The 25,640-nt window shown below is 44.0% G+C and overlaps 1 protein-coding gene across 4 annotated transcripts in view; it reads right to left on the bottom strand.

Moving 5' to 3' along the window:
• Positions 1-12,525: 12,525 nt before the first annotated feature.
• ETS1 (ETS proto-oncogene 1, transcription factor) overlaps positions 12,526-25,640 on the bottom strand; it is a 122,933-nt gene continuing 109,818 nt past the window's right edge. For all 4 annotated transcript variants that reach the window (XM_054693200.1, XM_054693199.1, XM_037505608.2 and 1 more), the window contains 2 exons: positions 15,878-15,996; positions 12,526-14,921 (listed from right to left, as the gene is read on the bottom strand). In XM_054693200.1, coding sequence (XP_054549175.1) covers positions 14,706-14,921; positions 15,878-15,996 — 335 coding nt within the window. In that variant the 3' untranslated portion in view covers positions 12,526-14,705. The remainder of the gene's footprint in view (positions 14,922-15,877; positions 15,997-25,640) is intronic.

Genomic DNA, 25,640 nt, shown 5'->3' on the forward strand with positions numbered 1-25,640 from the left:
TTAAAGATGTTGTGCACTGTCTTCTTGCTTGCATTGCTTCTGATAAGAGAGCTACTGTTATTCTTTTGTTTTACCTTCTGTAAGTAAGTTGTTTTCCTAGTTACCTATAAGTTTTCTCCTTTATTACTGGTTTCAAGCAATTTGCTTACAATGTGTTTTGTATAATTTTTTTCATGTGCTTGCAGTTAGTTGGACTTCTGTGTCTTGGAGTTGTGAGTTTATAGCTTTAATCAAATTAGGAACAATGTGTGTCATTAATAATTCTTCAAATGCTTTTTCTATCCCTTGTGCTTTGGGGACACCAATTACGTGTTTTCACAGGCACTTCAAGTATTCCCACAGTTCACTGACACCCTGCTCATTTTATCAATCTTTTTTTTTCTGTATGCTTTATTTTTGATTGTTTATATTGTTATGACTCCAAGTTTACTACGCTTTTTCTTCTCAGTATTAAATCTGTCATTAATCCCATCATTCATACTGTATAAATTTTATCACTAAAAGTTTGACTTGTGATTCCCCACCATCTCTACATAGAATGTTCATTCTTTCCTAAAGCTTTCTGAGTATGTGAAATTGTTACGCTCATTTAATTTGCTTGTGTGTTAATTTTATTACCTGTGTTGTTTCTGGGAAATTTTCAACTAACTGATTTTTTCCCCTCTTTCTGGGTCATATTTCCCTACTTCTTGTATGCCTGGTAATTCTTTTATTGGATGCCAGACTCTGTGATTTGCTCAGTATTTTTGTATTACTAAAAATATGCTTGAGCCAAATTAAAATTTGAAGTAGTTTAATTCTTTTGAGTCTTGCTTTTAAGCTTTCTCAGGCAGGAGTAAAACAGTACTTAGTCCAGGGTTAATTTTGTTCCATGACTGATGCAAAACCTTTCTCACTACTCTGTCCAAAGTCCCCTGAAATATGAAATTTAAGAATTGGTCAACTAACCTATGATAAAAGAAATTGGAATAGTGATTATCTATAGGAGTAGTTATGAGAAGCTTTTGGGATGTTGCTCACACAGATGTCAAATTGAATAATTAAGAAGTGTGCGTGTCGTTGTATGTAAATTTACCTGAATGAAAAAGCATGTTTAGAATCAAATATATGTGCATATGTATAAATTCTGAGGACATATATACCAATATGTCAGTAGTAGGTTATATAATTTCTTATCTTCTGAATACTTCATCTTCAGTTTCAAAAAATATAAAATCTTATTTTAAAAATACATACAGCTTGTATTTGAAAAGAACGGATATATTTGGGGAAGACTCTGTACCTTGTAGAACAAATGAAGGGAAAGAAACTAATATTTATTGGACATCTGCTATATATCAGGCCCTTTAAAAGACACTTAATCACATTATTCCATTTGATCAACATGACAATTCAATAAAGTAGGCATTTCATTTGCAAAAGAGAAATTGGTGATTCAGACAGGTTGTTATATATAAAAGTTTGCCAGATTCGATTTTAGGCTGCCTATTTCTGAAGTACATGTTTTAATTCTTTTTTTTTAAGATTTATTTTTTTTATGCATACAAGAACTGGGGTATGGGCCAGAGGTGCAGGGGGTGTGAGAGGATACACCAGAGACAGAGTGGGGAGCAGAACAGGCAGACTCACTGAAATACACTGCTGAGAGGAGCAGCAGGTGAGACAGGAGAGGTCTGCTGTGCCATGTGGGTAGCTCCCTGGCCCACTGGGGCTCAAACTCATGCTGTAGAGGCTGCAGATAGCTTCATAGTGCTGTGCTTAACCCCTTGCGCTGCCAGGGAGGCCCTTATGTTTTAATTCTTAAAAAAAAAAAAAAAAAAAAGAGGTAAGCTCTCCAAAAGCATACCGGAAATTCAGGGAACAAAGAATATTTGACAGAATGGAAAAGTCCCAGAAATATATCACTGTCTGCAGGTTTAAGAATTGCCACTCTGGGCTCTAGGAGTTCTCTCTTAAAAAGACAGAGTCACAAATCATGAATAATTAATCTGAAACCCAAGGAAGTCTGACCTGAGAAAGGAGAAAGTGGGTGGCTCAGAGAAAGCCCAAGATATAGGCAGGACCCTGTGTGGTAGGAGGTAGTAGCCGGAAGGAATGTGTTCCTTACAACCTGTGGGCAGCTTATAAGGACAAAGACTGTTTTGTCCCCAAATGGGGTAGCCACTCAAAGGCCAAGGGTCAAGGCTGTCAGGTTACTGGAATGGGCGTATTCTTCCTATCAGTTATCTCCTCCCCAGGCAAGCCTGACTCACAGGTTGGTCACCTGTCTGGAATGGACTGCGGTGAGCACACCCGTGAGGTCACCCCCATATCAGTGGGCCACAGCAGCTTCCTTGTCCTCTGAGTACAGGACTTTCCTCACCACTCCACCTTTTGTTGGAGATTGTCTATGAAATGAATCTCTTTCAATCTCTACAACGTATTTTATATGCTGGGCTTTAACCTCATTTGCTTTCCCTTGCGTCTCCAGCTTAAAATGAAACATTCATGAAACATTTTCTTAAAGCTTAAAATGGAGTGTCTGGCTTCCAGAAAGTTCTCCCAGGTCCAATTTTGAAAGGGCAGGGGATATGGAATTACAACTTGAGCCTAAGTTCTGTTTAGAGTGGGGATCTAGAGGGTGCAAACTAGTCTCTTAACTAGATACGACTTGAATGAGATGATCTAAATTGTAGTTTGAGCAAGTTATAAAACAGGGTTGCTTTTATGGCTCCACCATCCTTCATACCCTGGTGTGTAAAATGGGGACCAAAAGAACTGAGTCTCACTCTCCAGTTCCTCTGCCAACTGACTCCCACAACTGCCTCTTTTATAATAGGCAAGAGTATGCCAAATCCTCTGCCAAAGGCCAGGCAGTGGGGGCTTCCTAGTTTCCAGGGCTTAGTCACTTCTGGGACCTTTAGCTGAGTTGCATCATGGGGGTTAATTGCTGCCAGTTGGAGCACTGCTGTGTTATACCTTCTGACGCAAAGGGGAAAAATGGTCTCTTGGGAACTGGACTAAAATCAATGTACAGCCATTTGTTAGGAAGCCACCAGGAAGGTCCCCAGGGTGGCTTTCAAACACATACACAAACTTGACTCTCCTCTTAGAGTCAAGAACAGCCCATCTATGTTGACAAATGGTTTTCTTGGTCACAAGCATATTTCCTTGAAGATCTATAGTAGGTTCAGTAGAGAATGAACTTCATCTTGAACTCTCTTATCTTCCCTAGTTTCCAGCAGAAGTAAGGTGAAAATGAGTAAGCAAGTCTTTCTGGCACACTTGCTGTATGTTAAGGGTTGTTCTGTGTATTTCCCATGAATGATTTAATTAATTCTCCAAATAGACCTGTGAGTTAAGTACTGGAATCTTTATGATTTTGTGGAAACTAATGCTCAGAGAAACTATATGTAGTCCCAAGCTCACATAGTTTATGAAATGATGGAGTCAGAACTTAAATTTTGGTTTTAACTGATAACAAATACCGAGTTTTCTCTACCAGAAGTGGAAATCTTGCTGGCACACAGCTTATATTCCTTTAGAGCAGTCATTGCAAAATTTCTCTGATCCTATATACTCCCATTGGTAATTATCTTGAAGCACTAACGTGAATATTATGCATATTTGTTTATAAATTAGATTCATTAGCTCATGTCTATCAGTATTGATTGATAATTCCTCAGGGCACTCATAGTCATTAGTGGCAACAGATGTGAATCTATTTTTAATCTAGTGTTGATAATTTAGGAAAAGTTGTGGCCAAATCTAATGAAATCAAGGTTGTTTTAACCTCACTATGTGCCTAACAAATAATTTGTTCCAGGAACAGAAGAAGTAATCGGGTTTTTCCTTGTCTTCATGTGTCTGAATTATTCCTGTTGTCTATGATCTAGTTGCATTGCAGGAAACATCTCTAGTCAATTGCTCATCTTGTGAAGGTTATTTGGTGAAAGTTAGGTAATCTGGTTTGTAAAGCTATGCATCATGTATATATAGACCTCCAAACACTCTAGCGTACTAAAAGCAAAAGAGAAATAAGAGCCCCAGGGCAGACCCTTCTTCACATTGCATAACACCACTGTCCTTCACGATGTCTACACTATACACAAGTGATCCAAGAAAGTCTGAAAGAAGGCTCTAGGGTCAGGTATGTATTTCAATATTAGTAAATAAAAATGAATTTCATGTTTTTAGACTAAAAATAAACATGAAGAAAAGTTCTAAGGAAAGACATATACCCTAAGATTGCATTGATATATGAATCTAAAGAAAACAAATGGACAAACTACCAGAAGATGAAGGGGATCCGGAGGTACAAATTTCCAGCCATAAGATAAATAAGCCACAGGATATAGTGTGCAGCATGGAATCTGCAACAATAAGGTTGCGCTGCAAATTCAAAAAATTGCTTAGATGGGAAATAGATATTGTGGGGGTCGTTCTGCTTTGCAAACACATGGCAAACCATGTCGTTGTACACCTAAACCTAATATAATGTTGTCTCTTAATTATAATTCAATTATTTATTTATTTTTTTAAGATTTATTTATTTATGCATATAAGAACTGGGGTACAGGCCAGAGGTGTGGGAGGGTGAGAGAATTCACCAGAGACAAAGTGGGGAACAGAACAGGCAGACTGACTGAAATTCACTGCTGAGGGGAGCAGTGGGCAAGACAGGAGAGGTCTGCTGCACCATGTGTGTTGCTCCCTGGCCAGGCATCGAACTCATGCTGCAGTGGCTGTGGATAGCTTCATAGTTGCATCTTAACCCCTTGCACCACCAGGGAGACCCCTATTCTTCAATTTTTCAAAAAGTTTCAAGTGGTTTCCTCCCAGGATCCTATTTCTCATTCTGTGCTATCCCTAGCATGCACACTGCCCCCTTGGGAGACCCCTGCCCTGGAGCAAAGCTGAGGTGAGCCAGCTCAGAGGCTGAGGGTTTGGATGAGAAAGCAGCCTGTGAGGAAGCCCGGCATCAGTGGTGGGTGGAAGGAGGAGGAACCGACTCTGGGGGAGCAAAGTCAGCAATGAGAGCAGGGCCAGAGAAAAGCTGGAGGGCTTGCAAGCTGGAGGCCCCCAGCAGCGGGTTCTGGGCCATCCCCAGCAGGCCGCCATCCGAGCAGGGGCTGTCAGCTACCACAGCCCGATTTTCTAGATTGCACGCTCTGTGAGTCCAGGTCTCAGAAGCCTCCCTTCTAAATGCTGAATACCAGAGTAAATGAAAACACTGTGCAGTATAATGATCCCTTAAGGTTTGTTTTCCAAGATGGAAAATAAAGGCATTTTAGCCCTTCTTGGATAAAAATAACTTGCCGTTGATTTTGAAATCCCTTTCATTTGTCTCCCACAGACCAGCCCCATACAATGGCACTTTGTGTGAGTGCTTTCTGCACAGGCCAGCCGGGCCCCATTTCCCTGCTCCTGCCAACAGGAGGAGACAAGAGGAGGGCTTGGAGCTCGTAGTGGGAGAGGACTTGGGCAGGCCCAACGTTGCTGTTGGACATCATTCAGAAGTCCCCACTCAGCAGGGGGAGCCCAGGGAGGAAAACAAACAGAGTAAGGAGTAGTGGAAAATGCTGAGTCCTGGAGCTGACCGGAATAGCCTTGGCCTTTCCATGAGCGGAGCCAGCGCTCTGCCCACCTGCAGCTGTGACAGTGGGCAGGGCCATAGCGGCAGGGAGGCCTTGGCACCCAGGGACCTGGCCAAGGACTAGGAGGGTGGGAAACAGATGCTCCTCTTTGTTCAGAAAGCCTTGCACACTCCTGACCCAGGATGCTCTGAATGAGGTCTTTTCCTGGTCAGAGGAGAAAAAAAAATGGTCCTTAAAAAGGGAGAGAATGATTTTCTTGAGCTGTAGCCTCAGGTTTATGAATTCTCCCCCTTATATAACACTTACTATATCAGGCACCAACGCGTATGAATTGGCAATCACTGTAACAGCCTGTGAGGCTGGTACTATTGTTCCCATTTCACAGATGAAGAAAGTGAGGCTCAGAGGAAATAACTTGCCTGAGGTCACATAGCTCAAAAGTCACAGGACAAGGTGTTAAATGCATTCACTTTTCCCTTTAAATTTCTTCTCCAGAAATATAAGCAATGAGAGACAGAGAGGAAACTAAAGGTAGAGAATAAAGAAAATTGATGAGGAAGGAGGAAGTATCAGGAAGGTCTTGAAGATTGGAAAAAAAGTGGGGGTGGGGGGCAGACAGGAGATTACTAGTCCAAGACATGGGGTGTGAGGCTAAGATACAAGATGGCAAGAAATGCTGAGTTGGAAATGGAATCTGTAATAGTCCCCGTCAAGCACACCCCTGCTGTTTCCTGTGTCTCAGAGTGGATTCTGGGACTAATGCTCAGAAGTCCCTCAATAAGCTCAGAAACTATCAGGAGGGTGAGGAGCAGGCAGCTGGAGCAGAGGAATGAAGACCTTCTCTTTTTCTTCCAATTACAGCCTGGGGTGGAGACAGATGCCCAGGACTCCGGGGAGAGATTAGCTCCCTGATGAGAAAAGACAACCTGTCAGTCATACAGGGAGGTCTGTCACATACATTTGTAAGCTAAATAACTTTTGTCCCCAGAGGAAGGAAGGATTGGAAGAAAAGAAGGAGGAAGAGCGGTAAGGAAGAGATGGACTTATTTCTCGTCCACATTTGGAGGGATAAGCCCTGCATCCTCATCAGATAAAACAACTCGCCTTGAGTCAGCAGGTCTAGGGCCTACTTTTACCTCTGTTAGCAGGTAGCAACGTGATCTCAGACAAGTCACCTAAACCCTCTTACCTTAAAGTCTTTTTCTCTACAATGAGGGAACTGGATTTTAATTCTAAGATTCTCTCTAGTTCTAAAATCTGATCTCTTATGAGGTTGGGATCAAGAAGGACTCTCATAGTCATGTTGACAGACAACCCAAAGTCCTGGTCCTAACTCAGGGACCCACTACCCTGGGTACCTTTCTGATCTGTTCACAGCTGGTTCTCTTAGTGAGCACTCCTCTGAACCAATGCAACCTTTCTCCAGATGATCTTGCTGCCTTCTTGTTCCCTCTGATTCCACTCTGCTGTAAAGTCAGAATGATTTTTCTAAGCACTTCTCAATCACCCACTGGAAGGTCCTCAGGGCTCCACCTTGTCTTCTCAGACATGACCCACAGGTCCTGAGTCATCTCCGCATTCTCCTCCCCTAACCCTCAGCGCTCCTCCTTTTCACACTTGCCCTATCTCCATCACCAGCCTCCCATTTCTCTATCCACTCCCGTACTGCTCACATCTGAGGCTCAAACTGAGCTTCTTTTACTCTCCACCTAGCTAACTGCTTGAGGACAGAAATTCTTCCAGCTTAGGCATTCCTCTGAGAGCAAACCATACTATTATTATAGTGAGTGGTGATTTTCCCTTTACTTGTCTTTACCTCTTAGTTTGCTAAAAGCAGAGTAAAGGAAAAGGTGTTTATATTTTCCCTTACGGTGTTCTTAGCTCTGAGCCCAGTGTCAACCGGTGATCCAAAATCAGTCTGAGAGGCAGATTAGGGGAGAGAGGCTCTCCCAGTCCATCTCTTCTAGTTTTGAACTTGCCCATCCCCAGAGATCCATGCGATTTATGACCAGTTCTTATGAATACTATCCTACTCCCAAAGCCTTTTGGCAGTTCTTAGTTCCATCTCTCCTAACGTTTGGAGTATTCTTGCCTCAAAAAGGCAACCCTGCATTAAAGTCAATAGTCCTCACCAATTTTCCAGCCTTGTGAGGATGGAGGTACCTCTTCGAGTCACTACTACTAGGCACATCTAGGGGACATCCTTTTAAAGAGTACACGAAAATTCATGCTTGAAATTTCAAGATTTGACTAAAGTATGGTTAAAAACAGCCTGCTGCTGCCCAAGGTCAGTGGTTCAGGCTGACAGTATGGGGTGGACAGGGACAAGGTCACAGCTATCTCTTGACCCTCAGTAATTCCCCCAAGTGGCTGCTGAGAACCATCTTGCTCCTCAACATCACAGCCCATACAATGACCAGGCTGACCGAGCTTCAAAGCTCTGTAAACATGCTGTGGCTGAAAGAGCACTAGAGCCTGAATGGCAGGAGTGAGAGATTAGAGACAAGACTGTCAAACCCCAAAGGGCCTTGAGGACTGCGTTGTGTGTCATGAGACCTGGCCGCTGTTGATTTTCTTGTGTTGCTATGGGCAGATGATCAGCGCTATCTCGACTTTGGGCGTCAGCACATGGAGATACACCAGGCAGTTGGATGAGAGTGGCTTTCCCAGCTTAGAAATATTTTCCCAGGAAAATGGAAAAGGGAAAGGGACTGGAACATTAAGTGAAAGAGGAAATGGAACTGACCAATAGGCAGAGAGGCCAGAGTCAGCTCACCCCTTAATTTGCAGTTTTAAATTTTCAATAAATATTTTTCTTAACTTGGGGCCTTTTAAAATTTTCACCAGCTGATCAACACCAGCTGTTATCAGATGCTATAAATCTCTCTGCCTCTTTGCAAGAGGTGACAGGAAAGTACCTTTCTGCTCTGTTATTGTTCTTAGGTTGTGATTCTCATAGCCTGGAGGGATCCCAATGTCCCCATAAATGCCCTGGGCCAGGTCCTGGTGCACCTTCTCTGAAGGCCAAGAACCTCTATATCTAGCGAGAAATCTCTGTACAACTGGAACTGCACCACAAAATCTTCCCAGAGAAACCCTGGGGGAAAAGCAGAGGTCAGAAGCATTATGAAAGTAGGGAGGCTTCTTTATTGAAAGAAGACTGTTCTTGTCCCACATTTGGTGTATGACTTGTACCTCCAGTAACCAGGGCCATGAGCCGGCATCATCAAAGAGAACTTTCATAGTTCTTGGGAAGCAACATGGTGTAATGGAAAGAACAAGGGCTCTGTCAGATGGTTCTGATGAATCTCATGATCCCTTGTACTCATTTCCATTGCAGGTTCTGGAATAAAATGAACATCATGCCAAGGAAACATGGAATGTAGACATACCTTAATAGGGGTCACAAACTCAAATTCTACATGGGCCAGGCAGGAATGTCAATGTGTGGGGCTGAACTACAGGGCCAAAGAGGAAGTGCACGCTCCTCCGGGGGAGGTTTCGTCGACTGAGTGTCCATGGGTGTGTGCAAACAAGGAGTGCCAGAATGCAAAGATCACCCTACAACCCAGCTGCTGTACCTTGTGTGTTTGGCCACAGGTGAGCCCTAACAGTAATAAGGCTAAACTGAAAGCTGTGGCATAGGACCAGCCCCCAGCCAGTCCTTGTGCAACCGCTGGTCTCCATTGCCTGTCTCACTTTACCCAAAACACAAAGCACAACCCTCCTCCATTTTAGATTTAAAAAGTTACACTTCAACATGCACAATGAATATTCAGCCATAGGGAAAGATCAAGTTTCACCATTGGCCATGGAATAGAAGGAACTGGAGGGGATTAGCCAAAAAGATGATTTTGCATGTATGAGTAACTTAAGGAAACAAAGCAAATGAACTAACAAAGCAAAATAAAAATAAACTAGTGCACATGGGTAGCCTCTGCATGACAGTTACCAGAGGTGACGGAAGGGGGAAAAGTGTAGGGAGTTATATATAAGGAAGGGATGGTGGAGGGTATTTTGTTTATGCCCTTTTTCTTATTTATGTATTAATTTTGAAAGATAAGGAAAAGCTACACTTCACTGCACAAAAAGATGTTACTTCTTGTTTTGTTAGGGGAGCAATGGGGAGCTCCAGGGCCATGGCAGTGGTGAGCCAGACCATCCTTGGGAACCTGACTTACATTACAAGCTCCCCTAAACTTGTCAAACCTATAGATTTTTGACCACCAGCTTCTCTTGTACACCCCCCTCTTTTCCATGAGTTTCCTTCTAGCCTTGACTCCCTTACCCCCCAAATCCTGCAATTGTTGCAGAAGATATCATTATCTCCCCCAGCTCCCGCCACCTCGATTTCAACATGGCGGGCTCAGCAGCGTGGAGAGAGATTGCCAAACCCCACTCTCTGAGTTCCCATCTAAACTCTATATCCTAGTTTCAGAGGTCTAAGCCGAGTTGAATCAAGCCTATCTTGATTCTTTTAACCTGGTCAGCATTAAATCGGATACTTTTGGAGAATAACAGTGACTTGGCACTGCAAGAAAGCTCTCTGACCAAATCCTTGACTGAGGCAGAAACCTATTCTCTGCGTGCTGTTTATTCAGGGGGAGCACAGCTCAGATGTGGCCTCAGGTTGGCTCAGGAGTTGTGGCTTTGCCCAGGTTTGCAGCTGAAGACCGAAAAATAGAAGGTTCTCAAGGCATCTTCCCAAAGGCTCCCAGTGAGTGGTCGTGCCTGGATGGGGATGTAAGAATCAGAGCTCTCCTCCAGGTCAGCCGGGCTCTCTAACCACTAGACCACACAGCCAGTGTTTAACGTGCACTCAGCAAACCTCAAGTTCCAGGCCTGAAGAAACAGATTTTCCAAAAACAGAGCTCTCTTTGTGAACAATTCAGCAAAAATTCTCTTTCCAGCTGTGAGTTAGGATTCATGTTGCAAATGCTGGTGTTAATTAAAAACATCCACCTTCTACAATTTCAACAAGAGAAAAGCACCACTCAATATGTATTCCTAAGCACTCCTCCCCAAAGCACTTAAAAATATGATTTTCTTTCTGACATAGGCTGCTGGGGGTTCTGACGTATAGTATCATTCCTAATTTTCTGCCCCAACAAAAGAGTTGGGACCAAGGTACTAGATGTGATGAGCCCAAATTGGCCTGGATCAAAATTAGTGTCTGAACAGAAACAAGAACAGTGTTTCTGTCCTGGGGATGAACTGAAACTCAGCTTTTTATGTCAACAGCAAAAATTTTACCTAGTTGAAATCAAATGTGGATCTGCTGAGCCATTAAAAGTTGTCTTCACATGGCCATTAATCTTTCAGCATAAACAAGGTGAGGTAACAAAGCCAGGGACATTCCACCAAGGATGACACCATCCATCCAATAACTGGGATGTAAGATTATAGCCTCCCCCCGCGTATTCCTAGTGTGGTTCTCACTTTACCCACATCTGAAATGATCCAGGGTCAGTGAGATCAGCCAGATGGAGCTGCATTTCTTTGTGCTCCTGTCTCTGGTTGGTTACTTTGTCCTGTCTTCACACACGAACCAGAAAAAGAATTGAGTCCAACCCACATCATTATGAATGAATTTCTTTGTTTTTAATCTCACACAGTTTAAAATACAATATGAAATCAGGCTACAGTATATAAAAAACTCTCCAGCAAAATGATGTGCCAGCATCAGCTACTAAAATAAACGAACAAAAACCTCCCGAGTAAGAAAATTTTTTTGCATTAAAAAAAAACATATAGACACTTACATCGCTACATCTCTAAGCTACCTCAGTTCTGATTTTTTAAAAAGCACCTGCTTTTCCTTTTTCATCTTGCTTTTAAATTTTCAGCTTTTAAAAAATATAAATTATATGAAAATACAAGTTGGAAAATAGTCAAACACAATAAAACATCTTTTTTTTTAAACCCCTGTACTTCTCAGCTTAAAAAAAAGTATTCTTAAAAAAAGTTCAATAACTGAGGCAGTATTCCTGATAGAGATTATTTCCTTTTAATATATATTTTATATATGTATATGTATACATATATTTATGGTTCCTTGAAACTTCTTTGGAATGTAGAGAAGAGTTCAACACATTTATATAGACCCCAACGAGAAAGCAGCATGCACAGCATGACTAGAATAGAAAAGGTGTGATTTTCACCACGAAGATTAGGCAGGTTAATGCTCTAAAACCCAGAGTGTTGATCTCCAAAGTGAGGAAAAGCACATCTGATCTTTGAATGCTACCTCCAATCCCCCACAGCCACAAAACCAGGGAAGTTCCTCCCCTGAATGGAGGCGGGAAGCAAAGTGCCTCTGAACCCTACAGCCAAAACCGACATGGGTTAAGGCATCTCCAGGAAACTAAGGGTTTCACCCAGCTAAACCAGATTTGCCCATCCTTCCTCTGAAGTTAGCATGTGTTTTTAAAAAGCATAAATGCAACAATTCTGCTACATTTCCAGTGTATAAACCACTCACCACTCTTCCTGGGATGGTCTCTGGCCTTTGGACAGAAGGAGAAAAAAGCATCTGGCCAGAATGACAAAGCTATCTTCATTAATACACTATCTACAGATACTGAAAATGGCGGACTTAGAGAGAAAGGGCATCTTAGCAAACAGCAGGCTGAGGAGCATGAGGAGGCACTTTCTTATGCTTATCTGCTACGGAATTACTGAAGGAGTTACGCTCACACAAGGGGAGTTTTCGGCATAAATTGAATGGGGTGGGTGGATGAGCTGAGAAAGCGATTTTATGCCTGGTTGCAAAAGCAAGCAATGGCCAGTGTCCGGCCTTGGTTTAACTGTTGCCCATTACTGAAATGTGTAAAGACTTAACTAGAAAATTCAGGTATGATGATGTTAGCTGCAGTTCTGCATGTCTGTAGACACACACACACAGACACACACACACACACACACACACACACACACACACACACTTTCCCAGTGCCCAAAAAAGATCACATAATCTAAGAGAAAACAATGTAGTTCAAACAGTTCCACCTACCACTCCCTGAGCTGCTCCTAAAATATTCTGAGAGCTTTGTTAAGGCACCTGCATCTGAAAGAAGATCAAAACACACTGCTTTTGCTTTCCAAGTGGACATTCCAATTCATCAGAATGAGGAAACTCAGATCACAGAACCAACCAAGTTCCTGACAATTCAGGATCTGCAAGAAGACCTGGAAGGACACAATCCACTTTCTTGAAGATGAGCTAGAAGGTAGTTAGTACTCCAGCTTCTCAGCAGGAGCCCAAGAAAGCCTAGCCCTGAGAAGCCCATTTTAAATACTTCACCTCTTTCACAAAAGTCCTTAAAGCCGCCCCTCTGTTCTCATCTTCCCAATAAAACATCCTAATAATGGGAGAGGGGAGGCAAGGTTGGGATGACTGTATTAGGCACTTTTCCTCACTAGTAGATGCCGTTCCCCTCATACCCCATTTTCAGATCACCCTCACAACCAGCAGGAAGACAATGACCACCAATGACTATGTCTGTTTAAACTTTGGGGGAATTAAAATTATATTCAAATCTCATGGACCACCTTACTTTCTTCACTCCAGCTCCCTTGTATGTTTCCTTTGCCTTCAAGCCATTCCTCTCTTCTGCAGTTATCAATCTTCACTCTCCCTGTGATAAGATCGCACAACAAGTGTGAGGCCCTAATTGCTACTACACTATTCACTCTGCATACAGTCTCACGTGACATCCCACTTAGCTGGCTTAGTTCTTCAAAGGAAAGTCTTGCTTCTCCAAAGGACAGGGAAGCCACATTTTATTTATATGCTCCCTTAGTTTCCACTGTTCCCCAAACCCTGTAAGTCCAAACGGCTTTACCAAACACATTTCAATTCACGTCATGTCAGCAGTTATTCTTTTTTTCCAAACCAATCAGAAAGCTGCACACTTCTCTCTCCTGTAAATAGAGTGGTGGAAAGCAATAAGTGCGGGGATGCCAGGAAAATAAGCTGTAATGGACAAAGTGTAGGGTGTTTGGAATGACATGCATTCAGGACTTATTTCTGAAGATGTAAGGGTAATGCCCTTGTATTTCCAAGCCATATAGGTTATAGGTAGAGAACCAATAAAGAACCAAACCAATCTTCCTCCTTTGATTTCCTCTCTGGGACTTCAACAAGTGCTCCTACATTTACTGTGGTCCAAAACCAAGGCTGAAAAAATACATTCAGTTCAAAGACTTAATGCTTCTTAGCTCAACGTTAAGCCCAAACCCCGATAATCCACTGATGACAAATAAGTAGAGGGGTGTGATAACAATCTTTAAAAAAATTATAGATGAAATTCACATGCACAGTTCCCTTGTACCCAAATCAGCATTGTTTTTTCCTTCATATATAAGTCACATGAATTTGGGATCCCCAATCTCCGTGACAGCGCTTTGCATTTCCAGTGGGGTCTATATAAACAGTTTCTTTCACTGTGACAGAATCCTCAGCCGGCAAATAAAACAAACTTGCATGATACAATACTGAGACCACCTTAGAGCTTAAGACGATTTTTAAGAGAAAAAAAAATACTGGCACAAAATTTAATAAAATAAATTTTAACACAAAAACAGTTTTGGCCCCTCCCCACTGAAGTCCATCTTTGTTTGGAAAGTAGAGTAAAAGGTCCTTGGGTTCTAGTGCATCCCCCAGACACAATGTTTTATCCCACCTCCTGCTTTTTTTTTTTGTCCTTACCAGACCTAAAAACAAAAGCAAATTAATTGCCTCTCATTCATCTCAAGCCTCCTGATGTGTAAATTCCTTTTGCTAATAGGTCCACAACTCAATACCCTGGATGATTTTTACAAACTGATTGAACACGTTAGTCACCGCCTCCCTTAAGCCAGACGCATCTGGCCTCTAAGAACACCTTTCTCTGTCTTGTGAAAGTTTGCTCAAGAATTTCTTGTTTCACCCACCCCACAAATCCTTGCTTTCGTTTTACAACTGAGCACAATCGATAATAGCTGCAGCTCACTTAGCTCCCACCCCTGAACGTAAAAACGAGTTCTGGAAAATTAAAAATAGAATAACATTTAAAAATTAAGAGTCTGAACGCCGTGGCTGTTCTTTGAAATGTCTCAGCATAGCTTTCCTGACCCCTTGGGTGTCCGTCACTCGTCGGCATCGGGCTTGACGTCCAGCATGGCATGCAGCTCCTCGGGTGTGTACCCCAGCAAGCTCTGCAGGTCGCACACGAAGCGATACACGTAGCGTTTACCCGCTGTCTTGTGGATGATGTTTTTGTCATAATAGTAGCGTAGGCCACGGCTCAGTTTCTCATAATTCATCTTAGGTTTGTTTTTCCTCTTTCCCCATCTTCTGGCCACCTGAAAAATTTTTTTTAAAAAGGGGCAAGGAGTGAGGAAAGGTCAAATTCTATAGAAGAATCCAACATCACATGTTTTATGCCTATACTCACTCATAGGCATCCCAGGTGTACAGGTAAGACAGTCAGAGATTCATGGACTTGGAAGATGTTTTTCTGGCCTATATTCTGAATTCTACTTTTCAAGAGTTGGTCAAGAAGGGCAGTCAAGTTGATTCTTTATGTTGATTAAAACACAGAACCCCTCAACTTCTATGTAATGGAGTAACTGACATTGAAAATAAAGAAAAGCACCACTCTCTACCCTCCCTTTTCCCTATATTATTAGGAATTAGTAGGAAGTCTTTGTTTTGAAAGTAGGAAATACAGTGTGAGGGGCTGGCATGGTCCCGAGCTACAATCAGATGTGCCTTTCATCACAGGGCCCCTTTTCATTCTGTTCCGGGGCACACAGTCCTCTCGCGTCTACCAGAACAGAGATGCTGTTCCCTCTTGCTCGTTTATTTTATCCTCAGAAATGGCGTGGCACCAAATTACCACTCAATGACCATTGTGGAATAAGAGAATGAATGAATGAACAAATCATACCAACCCTCCAAGGCCTGTTGTATTGTAAGACCCCACTCAGATTCACAGAGCCAGGGCGCCAGAAAGAGGCCAAGTCAGAGAAGGCAACTCATATTTATTGTGGGCCTACTATGTGCCAGGGCCAGGACTTCAGGTGCCTCCTATCAGTTAACTCCAGAAAACAGGTGGCATAGATATTTTCTCATTTTCCAAATGATGAAACTGAGGTTCAGACAAGCCACTGTCTGAACGGTCATTCCAAATCACCTAAGTAGCAGGGGCGGTGCTGGAGTTCAGATTCTAGAAAATGTCACCCAGGCCCACAAGCTCCCCTTCCAGTGTTCTCGCTCATCCTCCCTCTGCAGTCCTATGGAGTCACTCCCCGCTTACCTCATCTGGGTCAGAGAGCTTGAATTCCCAGCCATCTCCTGTCCAGCTGATAAAAGACTGACAGGACTTATCAGTGAGTAATTCCAGAAGAAACTGCCACAGCTGGATTGGTCCACTGCCTGGAAACACAAGGCGTGTGAATCATTACACAGGTGCTCAGCACTCAGGCAAGTGACACTGTGATACAACGCTCAGGAGCACTCCTCTGTGTTAGGGAGCCTGCTCTGCAAGTGAGAAGTCATTGGGCAGATGCAGAAAGGACAGAACTGGACTTCAGTGGTGAACCCAACATAGTAAGTACACATGCTGGCTTTAATGATGCATACCTGAAACTGATATAAGGTTATCAGGCAAAGTTATTTCAATAACAAAATTAAACTTAAAACGAAAGCAAGTCTATTTAGAAATGGTATATGATTTTTCTGCTGGAAAAATGGAATTAATGAAAAGCAACAGCATGAGGCTTGGTGACAAAAGAGCTTAGCTGAACAAATGCAAAATGATCATACACCCCCTGAGGAGCCCTGAAGGGAAACACACAGAAAAATCTACCCTAAGACTATGTAAATCCTGGATCAAGATCACAGACAAGAGACAGAGACAGATACACATACATGCACACGCGCGCGCGCACGCACACACACACACACACAGTGAGAGAGAAAAGAAAGAGAACACCCTTGGAGAGAATAATACGAACAAGAGCCGTGATTTAATGTTCACCTACTATGTACCATACACACTAGATGCCTTATAAAAAGTCTTCTCACTTTTTGCTCACAATAACTCATGCTATAGATACTATTGTCACCCTATTTGTTATGCTCATTTACAGCGGAGAAAATGGACTCACAGAGTGTCTTTGTAACCTGTCCAAAGCCAATCAATTTAGAGCCGAGCAGCCAGGCGGAAACCCAGGCAGTCCTCATCTTGGCACTACACTGCCCCTAAGCAAGACCAGGATAGAGCCCCATCCAAGCGGCCTGCCTGGGTGTCGGGATCCAAGCAATAGCAGAACAAGGCTTTTAAAGTCAACTTCTCTTCCACCGCTCATGGCAGCCATGAGGCATCTCAGCTAGACTGGTTCTCCTGGCCCCTGACCACTAGCGACCTCGTTGTCCACCTCTACATATCATATTTCCAGTTCAGTTGGTCAGGCCCCTTGTAATCCCTGCTAGACTATGTTACCTCACCATTCCTCACTCCCACTATTTACCTTAAAAACCCCTCTCACACTATTTATCTTAAAATTCCTTTGGAGGGTAGGGGGTTAATTACAGCAAGGTGAGGAAAGGGAAGGAAATATCAGGATTCTTCTTTCCAGGCAAGTCCTGGTCTTGGCAGGGAGCAGCCCACATGAGGCCAGAGAGGAAGGCCCAGAAGAACACTACAGCCCTTGCCTTTTTTTTTAAATTAATTTATTTATGCATGCAAGAGCTGGGGTACAGACCAGAGGTGTGGGGGGTAAGAGGATTCACCAGAGACAGTGGGGAACAGAACAGGCAGATCTACTGAAATACACTGCTGAGGGGAGCAGCGGACCAGTCAGAAGTCTGCTGCACCATGTGGGTTGCTCCCTGGCTGGGGATTGAACTCGTGCTGCAGAGGCAGCAAACAGCTTCATAGGTTGCGTCTTAACTCCTTGCACCACCAGGGAGGCCCTACAGCCCTTGCCTTTGACTGTGGGCAATCATAAAGTACAGAAGACAGCTTCAATTCATGCTGTAGGAACCAGCTCATGGAGGAAGAAATCCTGGATGGAATTATTACTGCGATTTTTCCTGCTGGTACCATTTCCCCAACAGCAACGCCAGGCCCACAGGCTCCCTATGCCCCACAAGCCTTTCACTGTGCGGATCTGGCCTGGGGGCTATGGGCATCCTTGTCTGCAGATTTATTTTTTCTCATTATGAATTTTCTTTCTTCATAAAGAATATAAAGCAGAAATTCAGGAACTGAGGACACAGGCCTGGGTGTTGTATTCTCAAACTCTTTACCCACTTCTACCAGAAGGAAGAAGGAGGGTAGATGAGAAAAGCAGACGCCTAAGGAAGCTCAGGCACACGGATGGGAAGAAAGGTCTGGTTGGCTTCCCAGGAGGAATGTCAACACAGCAGCGAGGTCAGCTCAGATCTCCTGCCCCCAGTTCTTGAAGAGCAATTCAAGGCTGGGGGCCCACCCAGCACTCTCAATGGGTTTTCTGAAAGTCGCTGCTCACCCTTCAGACAGCCCACATTGTGACCAAATGAAAGGAAGCATGATCCCTCCCAGATTTCACCTTCCTACCTCTTTGCTACCCTTTTAGGTCGTGGGGAGTTATAGAAACAGGAAGGTCAGGCAGTTACTCTCATGGGCAGAAATGCAGTGTCAGGACAGAATGCTGGCTTCAAGGCAGGCTTGGGCCCAGGCAGGACTAAGGAGCATCTAACCCAGGAGTCTGTTTCCACAACAACATGCCATCCTCACGTCAGATCAGGGACCTCCAGAGGAGACCCTTCAGATGCTTCAAATTCAAGTCTACCATCTCAATTTTTTTTAAACACAGCTTCAAGTAAATTCCTCCTACTGTTAGTCATGCTTCGAGTCCTTCTCTTTGTCTAGAAACTGGAAGGCCTGCCATCCAGCTCGATGAGCGTTAGTTATTAAACTCCCCCTGCTTTTTCATCCCCCTCTCGCTCTGGAGCTAAGAAGCGAGCAACTTAAAAAATATATATGTATAAAAATGAAGTAGGACAAGGTTTAAGTAAGATGCTCTTGATAACAGTGCCGGAAGCCACAGTTTGGAGTAGCTCTTAGGCTGGAATGCCTGCTGGCTACAGAGACTGGCCAGCAACATCCACATCTGGAGTCGTGGGAAGTTCTTATGCCCCAGACTTGCTGAAACACTGGATGAGGCCAGACCCCCACTTACCAGCTCTCCCAGAGGATGTTTTGCATTGCTTAATTTAAGTCTGCCCAGACCCTCAGGGCTGCAGGGCTCATCCCTGGCCCCTGCTCCAACATATTCCAGAATTGTGAAGCCTCTCCCTCTATTCTCCCTGCACCTCCCCCTCACCCCTGAGCCAGGCCTCTTCCACCCACCCAACTGGACTGTGGTCCCAGTGACCTCTGACCCAGGGAGCAGAGCCTGGTACTAAGAATAGTGCCAGTCATGGGAAGGGGGAGCTCACACACTAAATGTGACTCACAATGGTGCCCCTGTCTGGGGCCCCAAGTCAGTCAACGGCGTCCTTCACCACGCTGCCCCCAGTGTCACACATCAGGAATCCGGTGGCATCACTGGGAAACTATGCCTCTCAAGTGGAAGCTCTGAGCCACAACAACAGAGGGTCCCTGTCACAAGGAAGCCTCTCTCCCAGAAGTACGGGAGGGCACCACACACACACTACACCCCCAACCAGCTCAGCCTCCACACCCCCTGCGGTCCCCTCCCAGCCCTCCCTCACCAGCTGCAGTGGGGAATTTCCTCTCACTGCTTTGCTCTTCTCAGTTTCTGGGTAAGAGAAAAGTTCTTACTATAACACAACTGTCTGGATGTGAAGAACATGGTACAACCTCAGAAGAAGTATCAGGTGGGGACCATCTAGTTCGAAGAGGGTTAATTATTAAAACCACTCTGCCTTTTTGCTCCTGAGTCCAGAAGCGAACAAGTAAGCAACTTAAATAAATACAGAGAAATGGGCTGGGATAAAATTTTCATAAGATACTCCTGATAACAGTCCTTTGCATGTAGCAATCTGTTGGTATCTTTCTTCTCGTCATCCAGGCCTGGCGGTTGTCTGTCCAGGGCAATGAGTTCACGGCCAGTTCCAGGCTGAACTGCTGTTGACTGTCTTTCCTTTCTATTTCAACTGCAAGTTCTCACCCCGTCATCTGTGCCCCAGCGCAAGGCTAACACGTAAGAGTTGACTTCCAAAACAGAAATAGGAGCATGTCTTTCATATTTGTATAGTAAGTCTGCATTTGCTTACCAGCAAAAATTAATTAACTAATTAAGGGGTGGGACTTCCTTGCAGATGGGGGTGAGTGCAAGACAGACACTCGCAAGCAGCCTCCATCATGGTTTGCTTACACCAAACTCAACCCTGATGGTTTAGTCTCTCTCCATTGCTATCACTAGAATCTATGATGCAAGGACAAGGAGCTTTTGTTTTTCACTGCTAACACCCAAAGCCTGGAACAATGCCTCGTCTACAAACCCCAACCATCCAAAAGCTTATTTGTTGTTGAGTTAACTCCAGTTGTTAGCTCCTGACCACAAGGGGCTGTCCATCTTGTTGCTCCTTATATTCTCATTGCCAGGTATGGTATCTGGCCTGGCAGAGATGTTCTCAGAACATTTACTACAGTGTATTACTAAAACAATCCTCTTCTCATTGATGGTGTAAGGATTTTAAAAGTTACCCCAACTGTTTATCTCTCTATTAAGCTATATTTGGACCCAAACAATATGGGTGACTCCCAGGCTATGTTTTATCAACATGTGCCCCAAAATACCCCAAAACGACCACACCTCCTGTCCTTTGGGGACTGATTTGCTACTTTGAGATGCTAATCACTTTAGCTTGACTCTAAAACAGTCAAATCAGATACCTCAGTGTGGGCAGGACACCACATTTAACCTATGAAACTCTCATGGTTGGTCACCCTTGCAACAGGGCTGACTCTGCCCCAAAAGCACCCATCTGGCAGGTGGGTCCCAAAACAGAGGAACGAGTCCAACTGGCCCCTCCTTTCCACCCAGGTGTCTCTACCCACAGCCAAACCATGAGGGCAAAAAACAGAATACTAGAATCCAGAAATGATCCATCTGGTCACAGTCTCTCTTTCATTCCACTTTAGTAGCACTCACTTCTGGTGTGGAATGGGTAACTCCAGTGTTCAAGTAGCACCCCCTTTCTCAATGATCATTCACAAAGTCTTCAAAATCTTTGTATGTCCATTAAGTGCTTAGGAAATGAAACTGAATGGTAAAGAAAACACATCCTTGCATTTTTTTGCTCTCTGGAGCAAATTCAGTCTGAAGCTCAGAGTTTTCTGCCTAGTGATACATCATTCAAGCAACCACAATGCTGGGTGTTTTGGCAATAAAGGTACTGACAAGATTTTCAAAAGAAAAGGAAAGGTAAGGACTATTTGAAAATTTGGCTTGGCTTTTTGCCTGTAGGTGTCTTTCTCATTTCTTCTGAGTTAGGCTCTTCCTTTGCCCCCAGCCTGAACCAACCTCATCTCATCTCTAACATGATCCATATATGGTAGATTCCAAAACTAGCCAACACACTGGCTTAATGAATCACTGCAGACTCAATATATTCTCTACATGTGTTCCTGTATCAATAGCTAGTAACTCAAGGGCAGCAATATTAGAAGGTATAATAATTCCACTCATCACCAAAAGAACATTCTAACGGGAGCTTGAAAACTACATTTCCAGAACATAAAGATAGCACACAACTCATGAACTTACATTTATTTATTGTTGAAATAGCCAGTATCTATCAAAGCAAGAAAGACAGACAACTATTCTTAAATCAATTAAGTCCAGCCTTTGTCCATGTCTCTGATACATTAGGCCAAAGGTAAAGAGGAAGCATTTAATTAAAAAAAAAAAGTCAGGCAGTGGAGGTTAAGTGTGTGTGTGTGTGTGTGTATGTGTACCCATGGGAAAGCCAAAGTGGGGAGTTGAGGGCCCAGTGCTTTGATCCTATTCTATCCTGATTCACTGTTTGATCTCAGGCAACTCAATCTTCTTAACTTTAGTTTTCTTATTTGTTAAATGTATATAGTAGACTCTGTTCCTCCTTATTTTGCGGAGCTATCAAGTGAGTCCCTAGTATATAAAGTACTGTACACAATGCACAACAGTTTGAGGATGACATAAAATACAAGAAAAAATGAAACAGAAGAATAAAACAGAAAATGTATGTTTAAAAGCAGGCTTTGAAAGATCAGGCCAAAAAGGTGGAATTGAAAAAGGCAGGGCAAAAGCACTAAATAAAATATGTCTATTTCCAAGAATTACATTGGCTTTTATAAGGCAACTTTGGAAAAGGAGAACATTGGAGACTAAAACACAGAAGGTGAAAGTATATAAATGTAACTTTAAAAAATAGTGTTGATGCAAACAGCTTAAATTTAAGACTTTTAAAGTGAGAGATGAAATTCTTGCTCTAATTCAAAGTTAAGGAGGCACGAAGATAGAGCAGATGCAAACTGCTTTGCAAGTGAAAGTATCAGAGACATTTATGGTTTGGGGAAATCTTGGCCACAGACAGACTTAGATCCTCTTTTCCCCAATGTGCTTTTTTCCCTTATCAATCACGCTCCTCACCAAGTACATTCCACCTAGTTATCAGGTGGGGCTGACCTAGGAGTTCAGCACATGTGGGGAATATAGGACCCAGAGACACAGTCCATCATCAGGGGACCATCAGTATCCTCCAACCCCTTAGGCTGCCCCTCTGGAGCCTGGAACATAGTGAGGCTCTCACTGGCAGGGAGGCTTGCTGGAGAAGCTGCCTGGGCTGAGAACAAGACTGTTCCACACTTTAGCTTAAGGAGGAAAGACCATGTTTTCGCTGAGGCTCCTAACACCTGCATGTGTTCAAGTACAATATGTGTGGGGGTGAGGGATGGGAGGGTGGGGGTGAGGGATGGGAGGGTGGGGTTAGTGGGGAAGAAGCCTGCTCCTCTCTTAAAGGGGCAGCCTCTATTTGAATGCAGCTGCCTTCTCTGCTAAACGCCAGAACTCTGTCTAACCACCCTCAGCCTACCACTCAGAAGCAGACATGGACAGCGAGCCCGTGAAACTCAAGTCAGGAAGTGGGTTTTCTTTAGAGTTTTTTCCTCCTGATGTCTTCTAGGTAACTGTTTTAAGAAGTCACCAGAAATGGGTTAGGTTGGGATTTGAGGGTCCGGGGTTAGAATTCTGTTATAAATCAAAGAAACGCTTTTTCTAGCCAATGTAAACATCAAAAGAAAATGCCTTCCTAGGCATCTAGGTAGCACGAGGAAAGAAAGATAAGTTGCTAAAAATGGATCAGAAAACTAGATTTGAAAACTCTGAGGCCTATACCTTTTCTCAGGAGGGTTCTCAATGTAACCTCGACAATTTATATTTGTAAGTTCCCTTGCATGTCAAGGGTGAAAGAAATTACTAGATAAGCATATTAGAAGTCTTGTGGAAGTGAACTAGACCTTACGGGATCATTTGAACATTGAATTTTTCAAGCATTCATCTAGCAAATAATAAGCAGACCTCAAAGGAAAGACAATGTAGCCAAACTGAGTTGAATAACAAAAGCAGAACATTAACCACAGCATGGAAGTAACAGAAAAGTACTTTTTGTTCTACCACAATGTGATGAGCTGAGAAAGTCCACCTATGCCTTTAAAGAAGAAAAGACAGAGCCACTAGACTTGAGGGGCCCTCACCAGAAACTGCACCCACTTTGCCTTTATGAAACACCTCCCTGTGAGCCTTTCTTCGGCAAAGCCAGTCCCATCCCAGTTTCAGAGTTTAAACTTTCACATTCACTCACCTCAGGAGAACTTTCACTCTCATTATCTCTCAGGGAAAGGTGAGTCACACACGAGAAGATGCTTTTTGGTTACCTTCAACAACAGGCTGGGAGCTCGGAAGCCAACCAAGGGCCACCAAGAGCACGGAGACCTTGTCTGAGCACTGCCTACGGGAAGCCAGATGGGAGAGCAAAGCCGAACTATCTGACCACCCACGTTTAGCAGCGGGCAAATGATGGTGGCCGCCATGACAACGTGCTGCTCAGATCTGCTGCAGGAAGCACAGCTGAGCCACCCCACATGCCTAACCAGCCACGCTTTCTGGGGGCTGCTCGAGCCAGGGGTCCCATGAGCTGGAGCTCCTTCCACAGGGCAACTGTGACCCAGAGAAACCCCGCCCCCTACCACCACCACCAGCCTGGAATTGAGTAGCAGCTAGAGACTCTTCCTACCTAAATCTCCTTTCTTCCCTCCTTTCACAAGTGACAGTCCTGCAGCAGGAGCTGAGGCTTTCTGCCTTCTCCCGCTTGGTCCCACTTTGTCCTTCATGGACGTCTCCCCTGCCATGCTCCCCATAAATGTCTGGTCTTGCAAGTCTAATCCCATCTTGACGTCTGCTTGTTAGCAGACCCAAACTAACACAATGCTAACAGCAAATACGCTCATTTGTTGTCTAACATTGTGAAAAATGTTGAAAGGCACCTTCTTTGTTGTTTATTGTCTAGCTTTGGGCTAGGCTTCCTCTCCCTTTGAACCTCGATTCCCTCATTTGTACAATGAGAACAAGAGAACCTTCCTCATGTGGTTTTTGGTGGTAGTTAAAAAAAAGTGTCATGTATATTAACAAGACCAGCACACACTAGGAGCTTAACACATCTGTGGCTGGAACCGAATGCTGACATGACCTCATCTGCTAGCACATGTGCACTGCAGCCCCAAGACACTGCCATCAATTACTAGAATTTGTAAATAAAATATACTGTCTCCTGACCTCAGAGAATGTAGAATTATATTGGAGAGGCAAAACATTTGGAGAATGATCAGTCATAGCGACAACAACTAGGACCTACACGGGAGACTTTTGTACCTGGAACTCTTCTGCGTGGTTTCCATAAACCAGTTCATTTGGCTCACATGACAATCCTATGCAGATAAGAGAATTCAGGCCCAGACATGTTCGCCCATAGTCACACAGTTGGGGGGCAAAGCCAAGACATTCTCAGGTTGGCTAGAGGTTTTGCTCCTAAGCCCACATGATAGAGCCCTTGCAACACAACCAGAGGTAAAACAGCATGGAGGGAGCCCACTCTGGTGTGTTTAGCATGGACTAAAAGCTGAAGGCACCCAGAGATGCCTGGGAGCCAATGAGCACACTACCAGAGCCATCAACATGACATTCACTTTAGGGAGAGGGAAGAGGGTTCACAGCTTCTCTTGAATGGAGGCGCTACACAAGGAGCCACTGCTTACTCAGGGAAGGCCATCCAGAGAAAGGAGAAAGATGCCAAAGGGCTCAAGCAGGAGTATCTGGGATATCTGGCGGGGCCTATCCCCAGGATGGCTATGGGGAGTTTCCAAAGCCTGTAAGTTTAAAGGCAGCAAGGACTTGTGTAGATGCCTGGGGAGCAGGCTGGCTGAATCTGCTCAGTGGAAACATTTCACTTCAAAGACAAAAAGGTGGAGCTTCAAACTGGAGACAGACTGGAATTCCAGAACAGTCACCACCCCATTCCATTATTTGCACTTAGATTTTGTTAAAGAAATAGTGACCCAAAAAAGTGAGCCTTAGAGGCTCCTCTAAAACACGCAAGAAAAGATGGGTTGGGGGCCTCCCCAGTGGCGCAGAGGGTTGAGTGCAGTGCTGTGAAGATGTTGGTTGCCTCTGCTACACGGGTTCTATTCCAGGCCGGCCAGGGAGATTCCCACATTGCAAGGCAGACCTCTCCTGTCTCGCCCGCTGCTCCTCTCAGCAGTGCTTTCGGTCTGTCTGCCTGTTCTGCTCCCCACTCTGTCTCTGGTAAATCCTCTCACCCTCCTGCACCTCTGGCCTGTAGCCCAGCTAGTGTATAAATAAAAAATAAATCTTTAAAAAGAAAAGAAAAGAGGGGTTAACTGGCGAGTTTCCTGCCATCCAAAATTCAGGCAGCCACTAGGCCTCAGATAGCCGTCAACAGCACCAGGGGTGTGTAAATTGCGTATCTGGGCCCCTTCCACCCTGAAAGCATTTGGGAAGGCATCACAG

This window comes from Talpa occidentalis, unplaced genomic scaffold (genome assembly GCF_014898055.3).
Source record: "Talpa occidentalis isolate TD23 unplaced genomic scaffold, MPIMG_talOcc4v2.1 talOcc4.12, whole genome shotgun sequence".
NCBI lineage: Eukaryota > Metazoa > Chordata > Mammalia > Eulipotyphla > Talpidae > Talpa > Talpa occidentalis.